This window comes from Chiroxiphia lanceolata, chromosome 15, assembly GCF_009829145.1.
Source record: "Chiroxiphia lanceolata isolate bChiLan1 chromosome 15, bChiLan1.pri, whole genome shotgun sequence".
In the NCBI taxonomy this organism is placed as follows: Eukaryota; Metazoa; Chordata; class Aves; order Passeriformes; family Pipridae; genus Chiroxiphia; species Chiroxiphia lanceolata.
The window spans coordinates 14,819,991-14,839,995 of NC_045651.1; the positions used below are offsets into that span (position 1 = coordinate 14,819,991).

Sequence of the window (20,005 nt, forward strand, 5' to 3'; positions counted from 1 at the left end):
CAGATGTCCAAGAGGATTCCAAGCCTAATGCCGATATATAATGCTGATTCCTGAAGCAGCATTTAACTGGGTTTCTGCATCTGTAACCTTCAGTAAAGAATGCCATTCACATGGTAAGGCACGTGCCACTGGAAGCAAGACACAGATTCAATGAACTGGATGGAAAGACTCTCCACAGTGTGATGAACTGGATGTTTATTCCTTCTTCCATAAATTTCTCTATTGAACTGTCTTTTAGAAATACCACATGCCAATTTTTTCAGTCTCATAAAGAACCTCCATATTTAAACAAAATTCAGCCTAAGTTTCAAACATCACAAAAATTTTTTTTAATTCTTAAAATATTTGCTTGAATTGCCTTGTAAACACACTTTTTGCAGCAAAATCAGGATTTACTCTACAAATCCAGTGACACTGGTGTCCCACATCAGTCAAATTCATGCTTACAAATTCTGAGCATTATCTTATTTTCGAGAAAAGATCCAAGAGTCAAACAGTATCTCAAAGCTTGCACAGATCCTGGAGGCTTTGGGGATTGTCTTTAATCTCAAGAACAAAGCAAAATCTACAACTGCTTTTAAACAGAAAATTTCTGCTTCAACAGAAACTATGTCATGGACTAACACATTGCTGTTCCATCACTTACAGTAAGTACATCACTGACACACACCTACAGATCAACCCCAACCTCACCCTCTTCTCTTGGACAAATCAGATTTTAAATTCATGCTGTCACTCACTCCATCTTCTTAAAACACAAAAAGCTCACACCCATACCCTCACCTTCACAACTTTTCTACATGTGGGGATTCCCCACCTGCCCCAGCTTAGTTCTCCTACAGCTCCCCATGTTATCCCAACCCACACTCTTCCCTCCACACCCAAGGCTGGCAGCTGCTCTCCTGGTGTTCTGCTGGCTCACTTCAAGGTGGGCGACTCCACTCCACACTTCTTGTCCCAGCCCATGCTACTTGCAAGGAGTTTAGAACTCAGGCCCATGCCTCAGTTTCTTACCACTTATTTCCAACTCTGCCCAGTGTGATTTCTTTCCATTGGCTGCTTCCTCTGAGGACATAATTGTGTACATCCTCCGTGGATCAGGTGGATCGTACTTTTCCTTGGGCATTCCTGTTGAAACAAAAAGACAGTTAATTGAGATGTTATATACTGAGAATTCTTCAGAAGGTAATTCCTGTTTCAGTTAGATTTCATATGGGATGTCTGCTCCATGTATTTCTCAAACCTATGGATAAAGATAACCCACACCCACTTACAAACTTCACTGAATGGGAAAACTGCTATAAAATAGAAGAACAGAGATTCCTGATGCTCCCAGAATGGCAGGTGACAGCCTAACACCCCACCCAATAATCTACCAACAAGTGTAAACCAACTTAAACATTGTCTCCTGCCATATGCCATATGACCCTCCCATGGGTATGTCATATGTCCTTCAAAACCAACCCATTCTACTCCAGGCTCTTGGTTCTTCAGCAATGAAACTTCGAAAATTGATAATCAGCACAGCTGGGATCTCACTTCTACTCACAGAGAACACATTAGCTAATAAATCTGATTATCTATCAGTTCCAGGTTCCACAAATCAGCATCATGAAAGAATTAAGGTTTCAAAAAGATCCTCAATTCTTTAAGTCTGCAGAATTATAGGTTTTAATCCAACCTTCAGCCTACTCTTGCAATCTGAAAATATTGTACCCAAGGTAGACATTTCTATCACTTTCTGCAGCCAAGTATTTAATACTGAAATTTAACTCCATTCTTCTCATTCTTTTTCACGTCTTTCCTGGTAACTTTGCAAGAAGCATTTTTCTAGGTTATTTCTTTTTACCATACCCACTCATGGACCATGAGAGAGAAGCAGCAAATCTTCCTCTCTAAAAACACCCTCCTTCCAGCTTTCCTGTACATCAACATACTTGTACTGTTTCAGTGCAAAGAGGAGAGGGGGGAAAAAAGGATTCCCAGTTCCATAACAAAGCCCTGTGCCATAACCCTCCCTGCACCATGAGCTAGCTCTCCTCTGTCCCAGGAGAAATACATCTGGGGTTTACTGAGTTTAAGAGGAAAACCAGCTTACATAGTTTTTAAATAACTAAACCAACACTGTATTAATTTATAAATTAGTTCAGTGCTTTAAAGTTACACAGGACTTCGAGTATAGATCACATTTATCACAAATAAGAGTAATGATTTTGCATTGCCCTACATATATCCTAGAATTTTTATGGCAAATATTTCCATGTCCTAAGCTGCCACATCTAAATATGTACAGAAAGGCACAAGCAACAAAGTATAAATGTATTTGTATGAAATAAAGATATTAAACAATGGTGGCTCAAATCACATTTGCAAACACATTACAAGCAATACTCTGCAATTATGCAACAAAATACATTACAGTGATAACATAATGCTACCCAAACCCACTCAATAAACGAGCAGCTATACTGGTCAAATTCTTAAGGACATCTTCCTACCAGGTCTTTTAAGGCTTTCTTATTTTTTCACATCCCTGGACAAAGTGAAGAGTGTTGTCGTTGTACAGAACAAACAAATAATAACTGTTAGTAAATAAGGCTATCAACCAGACTTATTATCTGTTTATTGACTTTACTGAAAAATGTTTACTTTGCACGTTAAAAAAACAACAGAAACTCACCAAAACTTTCTGCTAACTCTGCAACTTAATTAAAATAAAGCTTTTAGGCACCACAAGCTTACTTTAATACAACAGCTCTTTTACTAATCACACTCCTCCTTTCCTTTCCCACCTCCCACTACTGGCCAAAACCAGATTTCTGCAATGAAAAGAAATTCCCCTTTAAGAAGTGAATTGTGGGTAAAAGGATGTGATTATAAATAGCAGCTGGGTGAGGCTCCCTCCAGATTGAAGGGCCTTGAGTACCCAGGGTGCTGGAATCACCAAGTGTAACACTTTCTTCATCAAACTAAACTAATTAACGGAGAGGAGATTGGATTATAACCACTGGAAAAGTAAAAGCATAACTTCTCCCTGCCATAACTATGCAACTGGTGCAAGAATATATAGCAAAGTAATGTACAGAGCATCTCTTCTGAAATTCCTATAAATATTACATATGATTCACAAAGACCAACACCGTGTAGGAATGCTCTGGTTTGTCAGGAAACGTTTACCTTGCTCAGTCTCTTCCTGCCGCTCCCTGAATTAATAAATATGTTCCAATTTTTCAAGAAGCAGGTATACCAGAGACAGAAATCTCATTCAGTACAGAAACACGAATGCTCCCCAGAGCACACTCAATCACATGCACTAATTAACAGCCTTGCTGGTACCAGCAGCAGATCACCCCTCGCTACCAGAAGAGGATGACATACTTTTCCAGTGGGTTTTGTTAATGTGCACTAAAACAATTAGAGATTTAGGAATTTGAGGTTTTGACACTGGATCCTGGTGACCCTGCACTCCCAGTCCATCCAGGACACTACCCTCCCTCATAAAAGTTCCTGCTCTTGATGTTTTTCCCTGTCTCACAGCTGCATTTCTCAGTGAATGATTCCCTGCTGTTTAGGATTACCAGGTGCCAAAAAAGCAGCAAAAGCCTGAGAGCCTCCTGGCTGAAGGAATTACTGCTGACCAAGAGCATCACTGACATCAGCCACACCAAGGATACTGTCACACCAGGCACTAGCATATCTTTATCCATTACCCAGAGCTCAAAACTTCTCAGGAACTGACAGCAAGGCTAAATTTGGGCTGTATTTCACAGGACATCGTAAAACACCAGCACAATACCTTGAATTGCATTTCAAACCTTCACAGCATGGAGCAGTTCAAGAACATCAGTCTCTTTTACAAATCACTGTCTCTTCTCCCTTCTCCCTTTCCCAAATCCAAATTTAGCACCTGCTGAGCTGCTACAGTTAATCTGATGTTTACCTCAGCTTTAATGTTTAAGTGATACAGTTTTGTCAGACTAAAGCAATTTTTAGTAAGACCCATAAAATAGCACTGAACATCCTCAGAGTCATTGTTATCTGCAGCTTTTAAAGGATCATGATGATCATTTTCAAAAGAGCTTACACCACCTGTAATTTTCAGTTGTGCAAACACAGACAGTGGAAGCACCACTAATGTTAGGCTGCTATCACATGCAGCAAATCAGTTCATAAAGGAGACAATCTTCATAAACAAAGATATGACATGGATTCCAAAAACACGCCCCAAACTACATAAATTTGTTGACGAGGACATTTAAGTGAGTTTGAATGAAAATGAAATTGTTTACTATCTTGTACCAGGTTATTAAAATTGTTATTTCAATACTTGTAAAAACAGAAGAGCTTGAGAGCTGAAGAGGAGTGTGGCTGCCCACTCCCACCCTGGATCACTCAGTCTCCACACAGATTTAACACCCCTTATCCCAAAGGAACTGAGCTAAATGAGGTCAACAGTGCACAGGGTCTGATACAGGGAATTAGATCTCGAGCCTTCAGTGCAGACACAGTTTTAAGCCCTTATTTGCACAGGGGGTGCTGAGAGAAAGGCTGAGGGAGAGCAGGGGCAGAGAGACCCTTCAGGGAAGGGTGCAGGGCGAGGGTCACAAGGATCAGAAAGAGAAGGAAAAAACTGAAGGTTATAAAGTCAAGGGGGGGCAACTTGTTGGAAGAAGAGCTGACAGAGCTGGCTACAGCAGCAGGTGGATGATGGAACACTGGCTCTGGCTTCACTTTGGAACAGACCACTAGAGACAAAGCCAAATGTTCACAGGTCGAGCTGCACCTGCACCGACGGCTGCCTGTCTCTCCAGATTACAGGGATGGCAGCAGCCAGGGATGCACAGCCAGGCCAGGTGCTGGCTTTGGAATTGTCCAGGACAGGGGATGGTGTGATCACCCACACCATGTGCATGGGTGTGCTGTGCTCCTGGGGTGCCCTCACAGCCACAGCACCAGGGCCATGAAGGACACGGTGTCAGGAGGCCCAGAAAACGAGTTCCTGGAGGCCAAGCTGACTGAGCTACTCTGCTGGAGAACAGTGGAAAGAGTTCAGATCATTGACTGGCAGGACTTCTGAAATGGTGTCCGTGGCTACTGGCATGTGTGAAGTGGAAACTCGACTATGAGGCAGTTTCTGATCCAGACGACTAGGAAAACTACCAATAAATAATGCCTTTGAAATGGAGAAATGAGAGTCTGCCCTGAGTGACAGGGCAAGAAAGACTGATGTTTTTCCTGTCCTGCTCTTCTGCCACTTTTATGAAATTGTAAGATGGTGAGGAGGAAGATTTAACCAAAATAGGTAGCTGAGCAGTTATTTTGAGAGTAAACAGTAAGGGTTTGTTTGGTTTTTTTAAGCATCAACAGAAAATAATACAGTATGCCTTCATTTCCTGAAATGCTTTCTACAACACCACAGATAAATCAGCTCTATTTCAAAACTAAGTGTATCAGACAACTCCTGCAGGCCAAGTACCTTTATAGTATTAGCTTTATTATAAATGTAGATATCAAGTTTGCCCCAAAAACTCTCCTGAAACATCATCTCCTACCATATCAAAATTAAAATTAAGAAAAGAAAGCCAAAATTCTAAAACTGTGTAAAAAACAATGAGCTAATGAGAGCAGCACAGTGTTCAGACACAATTTTGACTGATCTAATCAACTCTGAAATAACTATTTCAATACTTACTACGTAGCATCTATAAAACCCATTTACACATATGGGAGTATCTGTAGAAGTACCTCAAGATCATGAGCTGAAGCATTACAACTCTGCTTCTCAAATTTCCTAACACATGTTGGTGACTTCTTTTGACTTCCCCTCCCTCCCCTTTACTTGATATTACTTATTACTGACAAACTGATGCAGATCAGGAGACAGCCAGGAGGGGAAAGTAAACAATGTAGTACCACACTTGATCAAGTGCAGAATTACTCAAATTTTTTGCTACTTTAATTGAAAACAGTGAATAAACTATACAAATTTAGATCTAACAAAGTCAGAAGTAACAAGATAATTGAAGTAACAAGATAACTGAAGTATGTTTTCCACTTATTGATGCAGTGCAGTATTACTTGTCAAATAAATTATTTTTGAACTGCTGAAAAGTAGCAGGATAGAAAGCAATCTATTCAGTTGCTCAAAGATTTTGTAAGAAAACAATAGTCCATATGAGGGACTTTCTTTTTCCCTTTCCCTCTCCAAACCCTCACACTTGAAGCTCATCCCAGACCATTCATTTGTAACCTTGTGCCTTTAACCTTGAAGCTCTCTTCCATGCAATCCGAAGTTTCGTTTGAAAATGGGTTTCAATGACTTCCTCCACAAATATAGTTTCTTAAATTGACTGCTATGTCTCAAATTCCAAGTTAATTTAGGATCCTCCACACACCCACTCCCCCGACCACTTGCACTGTGGTTTTACAACACACGAAGCAGAACTGAGCTGGTCCTGCTGCAGTTCCTCCTCCCCAGGACCCTGTATTTCCACTTCGCTCTTGCATCAACACTGACTTTTGTCTGATAACAAAAGGAGCTGGTGAAGAGAATTAATTAAGCTGGTTAAGTGGGGAAGATGAAAAAAAAAATATATTTGAGGGAGCCTAGCTTCCTGTAATATTCCTGTATAGCAGAAATGTATGTGTGGATTTGCAGCTGTTTAAAGGACTGAAATCGGGACACCACCATAAGGGACACAAAATTTCTTCTCCCAGAGCAGGAAACAGAATCTTGCTTCCAGCTCCCCTCACCCATCCATCAGTTAAACAGTAACACTGAACAAAGTCTGAAATCCCAACTGAAGGCAAAGTACACTTCTTTTTAGATAACTGAAAGTTATAGCATTTCTAGCAATGCATAGGTTAATCAGGTGCATTAACCTGTATTTAAAGGGTTAATTTCTACTGCTGAGCTTTATTAGAATTAACAGAAATTCTTTCAACTCCAAACAGTGACCCTCTCCAAAGGGAACAGAAGTACATCTCAAAAATAACTACTGTTCCCTTTGGAAAAAAAAATGTTTAAGTGTCATCATAGTGTTGTACTTCAGTTTTTACTATAAAAATTCAGGTTTTCCCACTCCCACTTGAAGACCCACCACCCATTCTTTAAACAACAGTGTTTCCAAAATGAATCAAGCTCACTTCTCTCACCTTCCTGTCACTGGTGGCATTTTACTCGGCAAGTTATGAATTTCTGTGGGAACTTACTTACATTTCAGCCTGATGTACAAACAAATGAAGCAACAACCGTGTCCCTGGCCAGGATGACAAGATGCAACATCTGTCACCTCCTCACAAAAAAGCAACTTGAACAGGCTTATGACAAAGGTCAGTCCCTGCACAATTTACATACTTGACTTGATGAGTTGAGCCAATGACTGTATTATTTATCCTCAGCCTGTACCATGCCTGGGCAACAAACTAGAGAGTGATGTCAATACTGAAAAATGATGGAAAAACTATTCATAGGCAAGATACCAGGATGAGGAAAGGAAGAGTACCCAACACATCCCAGCTAGACCTCAAGTGTCATGTGAAGTAAATTTAATGTACTTCAGCTAAATTCTTATTTAAAATTATTTGGGACCACCCCACCCACCTAAGACATAAAAACTTGAACTAGAGAATTAAATATTTTTTCTATATGCCTGACACTGTTCCTACAAAGCCTTCTAAATTTCATGTCATTTTATTTCTATCAATATCTTATTTAGAACACAGTAAACTGAAACTTTGCTTTTTTAAAAATAAATCTAAACATACACCTATAGTTTTGGATTTCCCAGCTATTAGCAGGTATACACCATAATATGGAAGAATACTTGCATCCTGCTATGAAATGTAGCTTGTTACATAATATGTATTTTGCTACAATGTAGTATACAATATATATTTATACCACATGTATTTTATACAATATATACTTTGTTACAATGTATTATAACATATATATACAATAAATAAAAATATATCTTTTGCTACAATACACAACTGTATAAGTAGATAAACCAAAGTTCAGAAAAGCAGGTGTGGGCCATCACCCAAAAGAAAAAAAACCCCTGGAATTATTAAATCTGCCTCACAATAGAGGAAGCCACACTACAGCACACTAAAATCACAAATATTTTGAGGCTGAATAAACAGAAACTTGAGGACTTGCCTATCCATTGAAATACAACCTTACATTTAACTTCATAGGCATGAACCACATTGTTCTATTGAAATATATACAAAGAAAACATCAGTGTTGCAAGAAACCACAGATTTATTTTTTTCCTACTATTATGCTACTTCTAGGTAAATATCAAGTCTGTTGTGCAAACACCTATTATTTGTGGACTATTGCAAACACTCTTGGCATTTTACTTGAAAAAGGCTGTTCAAGGTTTTTTTTTTTTACAGTAACCATTTAGTATTGAAAAAAACAAGGCCAAGAAAAATCCGAGTGGGAAATCAGCTAAAGGGTAACACCTGAATTTTTCAGAACACACGCTGTGAATTAAACATTTCCTTTTAGCCAGTGTAGGGAGGGATGGCACGTACCAGCTGTGGGCACAGCAAGAACTGGAGCAGCACAAGAAGGACTCCTGAAACACTCCCCACCCCCAAGAGACTCAACTATAACATGTGGGAAAGTGTCAAGATCCCTTTAACCCAATTTATAGCTTAATGTTGGAATAATCTAAATTAAAAATATAAAAAAAAAAAAGCTGTTGAGTCAACACTAAGTCAATTGATTCATTCCAAGTGCTTTTTCACTTGCTAAGATCACATTTTAGTGGCTGTTACCATATTAAGATTTAATGTCTTCACCAGGGACATAATGGTTTTCTGTCATATTTTGAGGACTTCTAAAACCATAATTTTATGTGACTGCCAATACAAACCCACAAGTTACCCTTCCTCTTTTTCAGACTTAAGATAATGCAGTGGGATGTGAACATGCATGACAACTATGTAATAATAAATACAAGATACTGATTAGGTCACCTACGTGAGTATATCTGGAATATTACTAATCAGACAAGTTATTTGAATTTGCATATATAAGTTCTCCTAGAGAAAATTCAGAAGTTAACAAATGCTTCAATGTTTTTTCAAAAATCTATAAAGCTGTAAAAGTTCTGCAGAATCCTTAATCTAGCCAAAGCTGACTAACATGAGGCAACGCTCCTGAAACTTAAGCAAACCATCCTGGTTCAGATCAATCAGGCCATAAATGTCTAAGGATTTATTTGCTGTCTTCAAATTAGGCAGACTTGATTAGACTAGAGAGCAGTGACTAGAACAGCCTTTAAATTTGTTTAAGTCCAAAACTCAGTCAGAATGTGTTAAATTTTGACCTGCAGGTATTTCAAATTTAATTAAGGTTACTTTGTCCCTCATAACTACTTGTGCATGGAAATGCAAACTGGCTGGTTTCAAGGTGTGTGGCAGGGCTAGGGAGGATGTCATTTTCCAAACTTTTACTTCTCCTACCCAATCTCTACCTATCCCAATTTCCTAGAGATGAGCAGTGCGTAGCCCAGTATTTTACTGCTGTACATGGAATCCTCTAAACCTTGGGTGGTGTGAAAAACCAGTGCAAAGAAGCAACTGTCACTTCCATGTTCAGTTGCCATAAAGACCAATTTGGGTTCCAAAGAGAACTCTACAATGGTCAGAATACAAATGGCACAATTCAGCACAGAGGTCCTTGACTGCTCCATCCTCTAGACAGACCTACAAGACAGATCTGTTTTATCAGAATCATGGTAAAAAACTCAAATTCCCACCCCATACCATGCACAGCATCTAATTATTTGAAATCTGATGTCCAAGTGTTTTCAGTGTAGCAGAGACACGGTCCAGATGATTCGAATAGTTCTTAATTATCAGCAATTGTATGTAATTATGCCTATAGTAAAAGGCCGCTGTATACAAAACAAACACTAACACAAAACCAAATTGCAAAGCAAAGGCTGACCTTAACTGGTACTCCTATAAACATGTTGGCTAACTAATGAGTACTACACAGCATTCAGCTTCTTGCACATTCTATTTTAGTGTATTCTGAAATGCCAATACATTAAGAGATGTCAGGTTCACTAATTACTTTAAGAATTTACTTGCATTACATAATTGCATGCTGTACGAGTAAGATGGAACCTAAAAGATCAGCTATAAAAGGAAGAGTTCTGTTGTAAAACATTTAGCTTAAAAATGTAGGCAGTAAGATCAGAGTTTAAAAGCTTTACCTACATGTCTTTAGAAAGCTGAGAATGGTCTTACACTCCAAGATGTTCACATAATACCAACTCACCCTGCACTGAGTGTGTCCAGACAATCGCCTTTGACAATTTAGTTATGATTCTTCTCGATACAAGGAACATTGATTCTTGTTTAGACTACTTAATGCAGAATTTTTTATCTGGTCCTCCTCAGTAAGCTATTCTAGATACTGGCACATTCACCACCCTATTCCTTACCACATTTTTCTTCATGTCTGGAGAATGCTTACCGCATTTCTGTTGTTTCATGGGTGAAAACATGAAGTCACCACACAAAACACTATTTCTTAGACTTACAACAGAACTATGGAGTAAGAGGTAACTCAGCTACTTTAAATGAATTTTGGACATGAGCTCATTTTCAGCATTCCTGCTATAGAACTGAACTAGAGCTTGACAAGAGATGTCAGTATCTAAATCCAAAAATCTTCGCCTTCCTAAAATACAAGTTCTAGATATCTAATTGCTTGTTAAGAGTTGCTTAACTAACTGAAGTTCAGGATGTTACAGAACTCATCATACAGTTTATGCTCTACCCATCTAGCCACATCCTGACAGAAGCAACCAAACTATTCATAGATTGTTTTCACTTCAAATTTAACCAACAAGCCTGAAAATGTTGTTCCACAACCACGCTCTTGCGCAGCAAAGCCAACGCAAGATTTCTTTCCTGTCCCCATGTTCCACTTCTGCACCTCTCCCTGTTTTGTTGATGCAGCTGTTTGTGAGACAATGGTGAAAACCAGCACAGACACCCAGCTAAGAAAGTGGGGTTTATAGGTTGTGGGTTTGTTTTTTTCTCTAAATAATTAAGTATCGCCGCTCCAGCCACGTCACCGGGTGGTTTTCAGCATCATTCTGACAATGGTGGTACTGACACAGATTATGTGGAGTTAAAAGAGCAACCAAAGAAGCAGCTTTCCAAATTCTGCCACTGGAGAAAAGCCCTGACATACTACACCAGAAGAAACCATGGGGTGATCTAACCCACTGCTCCCTGCACAGAGAGCATGACCATTGTTGCATGATCAGCTCCTTAGGTGGATATTACATGATGCTCCTCATCAAAGCAGGAATCCTTCCTAATCTTAATTGTTCTTCACACACATCTTCACACTTGTTCCTAAAACCTCTCTTTTAAGTACTCTTTTTACAGATGAACTGTGAGTAAGGCAGCACTGAAACTGCTCTTAGTCCACATGACCTTTGCTTTGTCAGGCAAATCTCTTCTGTTGGGTGAAAACTGTTAAAACTTGTATAAAAGAATATTTAAGAGTATTAACGGTCAGAGTTTGGCACAAAACACCTTAATACTTTTTATTATTTAGCCATTATGATGCCATCTCCTTGCTCTGACAGGTGATACACACCAGATGATGCACGCTCAAACCTGGTGGTGTTTTAGTTTAGTTTCAAGCCTTCCTGTCTTTGTAGGTGTCAGCTCAATGTGGGTTTTGTTCTAAAAAACATATGAAAGATCTGTCTCTGGAGCACAGCCGGTGCTTGGAGTTTTTTTCTGATCCTTGACTCTGCAAACTGATCTATGCAGAGAGATAATTTTGTGGAGCACCACGTAAGTCAGATCAACGTGCAGGATCCACATCTTACCCATCAAAATACTCCAAAATAGCTCAAGCAATAAAGCTGCACATGTTATTTGTAACACACAGGATAACAGATTATGGTGTATTTATGGTCTCCTAACCATGGCAAGGTGCTGCACCCTTGCTAAGGAAAGGGGGAAGTTCAAAGGAGGCCTTGGAGATACTGGCATTCTACAATGGCACAGAAACTTTAGGAAGGTCTTCAGGTAGGGAGTCACTTCACTTGCAGCAAAAAAGGTTGCATACCAGGAAAATGAACTAAGACACACAAGAGAGCCATCCAAATATCCAGGCAGTGATCACAGTGTCTAGCTGGCAGCCTCCATAACACAACTAACAGCCTTCTCAGTATAAAAAAATTTAAATCAAATCAATCTTCTCCATTATAGCACAAACTGGAATCCTAACAGCAAGTACTTTAGTTCTAAAATAAACAATTGTATATATTTACTGCTCCTAGGCCCTCCTTGATTTATCCACTTGAAAAAAGGCCTCTGAGGCATTAACAAAAGGATTCATGTTGCAGCCTTACAAAAGGAAAAATTGAGTTGTTGCCAACCTTTTTCTTTCCAAATAAGCACCATCTTGGAGGTGTAATTAGTAACTAAAACTACATGTTAAGCATTTAAACAGCTTTTTCTAAGGGACCTGTCTGAGCATTTGTAAACTCTTCAAGACTTCAACTGCAGAAACAGCTCAGTGTAGAAATTGTGAGTGCAGGTCCCCAAGCTTATGCCAAGACTCCCTTGTTTAGTGGACTTCTACAACCCAATTTCAATGTAGGAACATAAATTATGTCACTTAATACAATGCTAATAATCTTGCAGGGTACTGTACAATAATCACACTTCCAAGTGTGAAGCATCAACACTTCAGAAGGAACAAAACAGACGAAACCCTGCAGTGACTCAGTTTGAGCAATTTATGCATAAAGCTTTCAAAATTACACCACAAAGAAGTCTAAATTTAGACTGGATTCAATAATGTCAGTATTTTGGCACCAAAAGCAGTGTAAAATCTAAATATATGGACTAAAAAACCCCAAATACATTGCATGCAACAGGACAAGGATCTGTCCTGTGCCGCTAGGGCTAAAATCCAGTGGTGGGGCCTGTAGAGAATATTCTTGTGGTGTTTTAAGGTCACTGGTAGCTTTTTAAAGCTCATCATACACAACTGTAACCTTTAATACTATATATATCTCCTGGCAATAAAACCCCTATGGAAATAAGTGTCAATTCTTGTATATTCTTTCAATTCTAAAGACTGAAAGGCATCCTCATTGCTAGAGATTCTGTGTAGAATCTTTGCTTAATGCAGCCCCATTTGGGACAGGGATATAATGGTCAGACTGTACATGCACAATGTACAGCCAAAATGACAGGAAAAAAACAGAAAATAAATTAAAACTCAAAAGTCTGTTAGCAAACCAGACTGGGGCCTCTGCAACAGGGGCTGCACAACTGGATGAAGGAATTCTGGTTCACCACCTGGACTCTTAGGCATGGTGGTGAGCCAAACAATAATGGCACAATATACCAAGAAAATTACTTAGTTTTTTGGTGATATATTAACAAGGCCATTTTTATTTTACTGCCGTGCTTTTAAAAAACCAGACGCTTTTGTTCGTGTGTTGGGAAAGGTTTTTTAGTTTGCTCAAACCTGGGAGCATTTGATCCCATTTTAAAGACAGTGGTTTCCATCATGAACATTGCACCTGCTTAAAAGAATGTCTTCCCAAGACCTAGTACAGCCTTTTCCTAACGATTTTTACCTTGAAAGGTACCGTGCTCATTCAGTTTGTGACCCGTCATAACATGTTTTCAAGTCTTCATAATATAAAACGTCGGAAGTATTTACCTGCCCATGCAGTTTTACAGTCACATCTATCTTTATATTTCAGTTCTTCCTCTAAAATTCAAGCACAGTAAACAGCCTGAACACACTGAGACTGTATTCAGAGTTCAACTTCAAAATGCAAACAGAAAAGGGATGCATGGTAGTATCCTTTTTACACATGGGCTGATCCGAGCGATTCAGGTGAAAAGTGAACAAAGAGTTAATCCAAACGCGAAGGGCTCCATTTCAGTAATAGCATGAATAAACCCCCACAGAAGGCTCCATTGCTAGCAGCAAACTCCACAGAGTCCAGATGAACCAGCAGGAAGAACAGAGGGCGGATAATCCTGTAAAATTACCCCAGTGGAAATGTTGATAAATTCCCAATTACGAGACCTGCTCTAGAATGAAAGAAAATGCGAGATACAATACAATTACCAGTCAACACTTGCACATCTTTGTATTTAAGCCAGACAAATACCACAGGTATTTCTTAATCCCTTGAATTTTGAATTAGTTACCCACTGTGGTGAAATCTAGATTAAGAAAATAAGCCCCAGAAATCAAATGAAAAAACAGACGATCTGCAACTCTAGTTACAATGCAAACACCCGTCCGTGCAGTTATATTTTTAGCCATACAATTTTCTACGCATTTGTGGAAATAAAGAGCTGTATTTAAAAAAAAAAAATCAAAATAAACAAACAAAAAAACCCGCCTACAAAAACCAACAAAACCTTTAGTTTACTGTATTTGTTTTGAATATTTTTTTATATATATTGGAAAAAGTAAAGCATGAAAGAATTACTGAATCACGTAGGTTGGAGAAGACCTCTGAGATCATCGAGGCCAAGCCAGGATACCAACCTAGCAGGTTTCACGTGAATTTTAAACGTTCGTGGAAAAACTGCTGGTAAAATACGTGTTCACCATCCACATCAAGACAGAGACAGGTGCACAGATATCTCCTTTTCTAAAGCCTTGTCTGATCCCAGGCTTATCGCTCTCCATAAAATTCTGGATGAGGAAGCGAACGCCACGACAGGCCGTGGGGGTGCGGGAGCTCCCCGTTGCCCGCTCCCGTTCCGCAGTCAGCCCGGGCGTTCATCCCTGTGCAGCCGAACCCAGGCAGTGACCCCGCTAGCACCCAGCCCGTTTATGGAAAGACAACTCACCCCAGATCCCACTCCAAACCCCAACCCTGGTCCCGCCGCCGCCCCCCCGCCCCAATTCCCTCTGTTTATCCCCTGCATGCGCCCGTCCCGCGGCCTCGCGCGCCCGCCCCCCGCGCGCTCCCATTGGCCACCGCCGCTGCCACTCACGGCCCCCGCGCTCCCTCATTGGCCGCCTCCGCTGTCAGTCACGGCTCCCCCCCACACGCCCCGCCCGCCCCGCCGCTCCCTCCGCCGGAACGAGCGAGCGCCGCTGCGGCCCCGGCGCCAGCGCGGCCGCGGCTCCCGCTGCCGGCGGGGAGGGGAGGGCCGGCAGGGACCGGCGGCTGCCGCGGCTCCTTCCGGAGCAAGCGAGGCGCTCCGCCGCTGACAGGCAGCGCTGGCTGCCGCCCCTCGGTGCGCGCCCAGCCAGGCGGAGCGGCCTCCCCTCCGGCGGGGGAGGCAGCGGCGCGGGGCGCCGCGCGCGCGGAGGGGTGGACGGGCAGTTCTCTCCCCCCCCACCCCCGATTGATGTCATTTCCCTCTCTCGCCTTTTGTTTTAATTATTTTAAACTCGATCGCACGGTGAGGGGAAAAAAACCCCACCGCAACAACAACAAAAAAAAACCCCGATACCAAAACAACGGCAATAATAACAACAACAACAAAACAACACACAAAAAAAAAACCCACCAAAAAAAAAAACCCTCCCCTCAAAAAAAACCGGAAAAAACCACCGAAAAACTTCAGGCTCGCAGATGCCATTATACTAATTTCTCTTAATTGCCTCCCCGATGCAAACACAGCCGGGCTCCTGCGCGGCGCCGCCCGGCCCGGCTCCTTCCCTGCCTCCCTCGCTCCGTCCCTCCCGCTCGCCGCTGGGCGCTCGCCGGGCCCGGGCCGGGGGTGCGCAGCCCCTTCCCCGCCGCCCCCCGTTCCAACGCCGCCGTTCCCCGCCGCCCCCCCGGGGCGCGGAGCCTCCCCCGGGCGGTCCCGCAGCCGCGGCTCTCCAGGCCCAGCTCCCCCTGCTCCGGAGCCCCCCCCACGCCCAGAGGGGGCCTCTCCCCCCCATGACACCCCGAAACGACCGGGGGGGGCTCCCCCACACTGAACTCCGATATGGGGGCGTCCCCTCGCCGCGGTACCGCCGCTCCCCCCTCTCTCTCTCACACACACACACACACACACACACACACACATACACATACACACACACACACACACACACGGCGCACCCCTCCCGCGGTGCTGCCCCCCCGAGCTGAGCCCCCTCCCCTCCGGGCCGGGCGCCGGGGCCGCCCCTACCTGTGGCTGCAGCATCCCCGTCCCCCCGCCGCCCTCGCTCCGCCGCCTGCCTGGCTCTTTGTTTCCTGCCGCGGGCCGGACGGGAGAGCGGCTCCCCCCCGCCTCCTCCTCACACTCATTGAAAGCAAACAAGCATCATGGCGGCGCTGGCGGCGGCGGCGGCTGCGGGCGGGCCGGCCCCCCCCCCCTCCTCCTCCTCCTCCTCCTCCTCCTCCTCCTTCCTCTCCCTCTCCTCCTCCTCCTCTCCCTCTCTCCGCCCCGCCTGCCCAGGCCGCCCGCACTGCGCGGCCGCGGAGAGCAGCGCGGGGAGGGGGCGCAGCAGCGCCGGGGAGCGTTGGGGGAGAAAGAGGAGGGAGGAGTTTGGGGGGGGGGATTTTGGGGGGGATTTTGGGGTACGGCCTCGGGAACCGGGGAAAGGGGGAGGGAAGTGGGTGAAAGTAACGTCACGAAACCGGTGCAAGCGGTGTATGGCAGGGAAAGGGTTCCGAGCAGGAGCGAATGGAAATAGCCGCTTGTTTGGAAAAGAACTTTTAAAAAATTCTCCTGCAAAAGCCCAAATCGGGAGCTCAGCCTTGCGGTGGGTGAGCAGGTGGTGCGGGTGGTGGGCCTGGATGCATTTTAGGAAAGGGAATGTATTTTCTACGTTTGTATCTTTGCTGGCAAGCCAGGGCCTCAGATCCTCTGCTGTGACATTTTCAGAAACAATGTTTACTGTGAAATGTCCCCCAGAATTGCCCAGCAGCACCTTTCTGAAACTCAGGTTGTGGCTCGTGTAGTGTTCTCCCTTGAACAGATTAATGGATGCAAACAAAGATATTTAAAAAAATAAAGCATGTTCTCGTTTAATGATGTTATTACTGTCCCTGTGCAATAAGACTTCACAGTATGATGAGGGATGCTAAGGGAAATGGTGGTGGGGAAGTTCCATCCATGGTGTAGTGTTAGCATAAATCATAAATAATGACTTCCAAATCGAGGATTCCCTCAGTTTTTCAGAGAGTTAAAATGTTCGAGCATTGGTGATGCAGCAGCAAATGAGCACTTGATACACACCAACTCATCCAAAGGAACAGTAAAGAAAAATGCATTGTCCCACATATAGAACCCTGTTTCCAGTCTGAGAAAGCTGAGTAAGAATTGAAGGCTCCTCTGCTTAGGTATAACTGGATATGTAGCTGGAAATAAGTGGCACTTACACTGTTGTGCAAACAAGGCATTCTCTTTTAACATAATTCAAGGGAGAACGGTACCTGGTCGAGCTTCTGAGGAGCACCACCACAAACCAGCGAGGGCAGTGCTTTGAAAAACATGACCCTGGCCTGCTGCAGACCAAACCTGCTCACAGAACATCCTCCACAGGAACGTTGAGCCCTTTGACACTTTTTTGGAAATAATCCTGCTATACTTCAGATTTCTGTTCAGCCTTATCAGATCATGTATCTGAAATGCTCTCGGATGATAAACTATCTCCTCGCCGCATGGTGCAGTCCTGTGCTGGAGATACCCGAGCCTGCTCCATTACGGATGTGCACAGGCTCTGGCAGAATATCCTATCTGCTTCCAGGGCTTGGCTGGCTCTGGAGAGCTGACAGTCATTCAGAACTAACTCGAGTAGCTCTACATGTCATTCTCCTGCACTGCATGTCTTTTCTTTCCGATAAGCAGCTGTCCTGCACATTCTTCAGTTAATACTTTCTGGGTCAGATATGGCTTCAATAGACTATATCATTTTGCCCAGAGCTAATTCTCCAAAAGCAGTAGGAAAGTCTTTGAATACGTTGCAGGATTTTCCAGGAATTGCTGCTCAGCAAAGAAAATTTAGTTGATCATAAGTCTCTTGAAAAACGCTTGCAGGGAAACTTCATTCCTCAGGGATGGATGCTGGGGTAATATTACATTAGACATGGAAAGGTCTGCTGGCAAGGGCCTTCATCTCTGCAAGTGGAGAACAAATGGCAGAAAATACTGTAATTCTCAAATAACTGAGATAAGCAAAAAAGAGCATTAGGGGAAATAATTTAAAAGCAATTAAAAATAATTCTGTATTGTTGCCTGTTACTCAGAGTAACAGGAGGTCACAGCAGTTTGGCAGGTTTCAAGTTAATGAACTTTATGATAACGCCAGAAGTTGTTTATAAAAAAATAGCAATATTTGAAGAGCCTAAAGTTATGGCCTTTTATGTCAACAATTCTTCTTTGAACTGCCAGCTTATGTGGTTTGAAACAACAGAATGAAGTAAAAACAGGTATGTGGGGGTTTTTTTTAGAAACTGTTGTGTTCTGCTGAATTTCCTGTGCAGAAGTGCTGCTGCTCATCTGTACATGTGATTAACTTTTGCTCCCTGAAAGTGTTATCAGACCTGTAACCAGGCAAACAGCAGAGCAGATGGCCAGTGCCAGTATCGGTGTTTCTGGTCTGGGTGTTTAATGAGATCTGAGAGTGTAACATGAGCCTCTTTCATTTTGTCTGCCTCGCATGGCAGATATACTTGGTGCAAGTGCTCTTGTTGCTCAAGGTCACAGATTCATCAATCAAAAGAGAGCCCTTCCCATTAATCTTTTACCTGCCCATGGCAGTTTCCATACGTCTCAGGAGCTGCCATGTCGCACGGAACGCCGTAGTCCCGAGTTTGGGACAGCACTGCTGTGAAAGACAGCCAGGTTAGAGCAGAAATTAGTCACTTTTTAAAACACAATGTTAAGGTTACCGTACTCTGAGGATAAGTTTTCATTCATTAACCCTAAAAAGAAAAGCCTTTCTGTGCTGTGCAATAGGCCTTCAGTTGGGCCAAATCTCACTTGTGGCACACAGTCACATGTCCCACATGATGAAGGTGAATGTCCTACAACGTTTCTCCTCCTTACAGCTGGAGATAGAAGTATGTGCTGTGAGTAGTTTAAAGACTTCTAGCATCCCCACCATCTCCTCTGTTGCACGCATCCAAGGCTCGAGCTGTGTCTGGGAGGCCTCAGGGAGGGCCACTTGGTCCATCTCACCAACACTTACAGCTGGTTCGAGGTCCTGGTGCCTCTGTGCACTGACAGAGGGATGTGAAACTTGTGGTAGAGAGTTATCTTTGTGGCTGAGCTATGGTACTTTCTGCTTTGTTTAAATTGCCAAATTTGGTGAAGTTATAATCTTAAAATATCTATGTACAGTTGCACACTAGAGGCTTGTTTGCCTTCTAAGTTCTTTGTAGTAAAAGACATATCTTCGTCCTGCATGGTTCATACATCATCACCCCAGAGAACAGATACAGAGGTGTCATGGCTTATGGAAGCTCGTGTGTCTGGGGTCACAGAAGAGGTGGCCAAGGAAAGGCTCAGTCCTCTCTGCTCCTCCCCTTCTGTGCCCAGGAAATGTGACAAAACCAAAGTAACTGGAGGCAGGAAGTGAATCGAGCAGAGTTATGGTAAAGTAAGGGAGATAATGAGGAGGAAAGAAGGGAGTAACTGGGAGAAGAGGAGAGGGATCCCAAATAGGAGGGCAGAGCTTAATTATGGTCTACATTTTTAGTCTATGTAGGTAGAGAGACAGGAAACTACAGGATAGCTTCCATGGCAGTTGAGATCAGTGGGATAACTGCTCTGAACGTGGGATATGCCTAAAATGACAGGTACTCTGAAAAATGAGGACTTGGAGCACTCATATTGTGCTTCTGAAATCATTGCATTTTTAATGATTTCAGCCTTAAGTTTTATGGCCTGTTCTCCGTCTACTGAGTGAATGTAAGAGCATCTTCTGTCACAGCTGGATAGTAAAGATAAATCTTTGATGTTTATTGAGCATTAAAACTACAGTGAAAGCTCCATACAGAAAGCATTGAGGCAA

At 42.8% G+C, this 20,005-nt stretch overlaps 1 protein-coding gene and 1 long non-coding RNA gene across 4 annotated transcripts in view; both read right to left on the reverse strand.

The window, feature by feature from the left end:
* CNOT6 (CCR4-NOT transcription complex subunit 6) overlaps positions 1-16,369 on the reverse strand; it is a 33,600-nt gene extending 17,231 nt beyond the window's left edge. Inside the window, exons 1-2 of one of the 3 annotated variants that reach the window (XM_032702876.1) lie at positions 16,174-16,369; positions 1,015-1,128 (exon numbers count right to left, since the gene is read on the reverse strand). In XM_032702876.1, the coding sequence (XP_032558767.1) occupies positions 1,015-1,126 (112 nt within the window). In that variant the 5' untranslated portion in view covers positions 1,127-1,128; positions 16,174-16,369. Of the gene's footprint in view, positions 1-1,014; positions 1,129-13,738; positions 14,119-16,173 lie in introns of those variants that run through there. The other 2 variants (XM_032702878.1, XM_032702877.1) reach the window with 2 other exon arrangements.
* Positions 16,370-17,506: 1,137 nt separating this feature from the next.
* Positions 17,507-19,433, reverse strand: LOC116794515. The gene is made up of 3 exons (XR_004359818.1): positions 19,181-19,433; positions 18,738-18,817; positions 17,507-18,108 (listed from the first exon to the last, which is right to left on the reverse strand). It is a non-coding gene; the product is annotated as an uncharacterized LOC116794515 (long non-coding RNA).
* Positions 19,434-20,005: the final 572 nt, after the last annotated feature.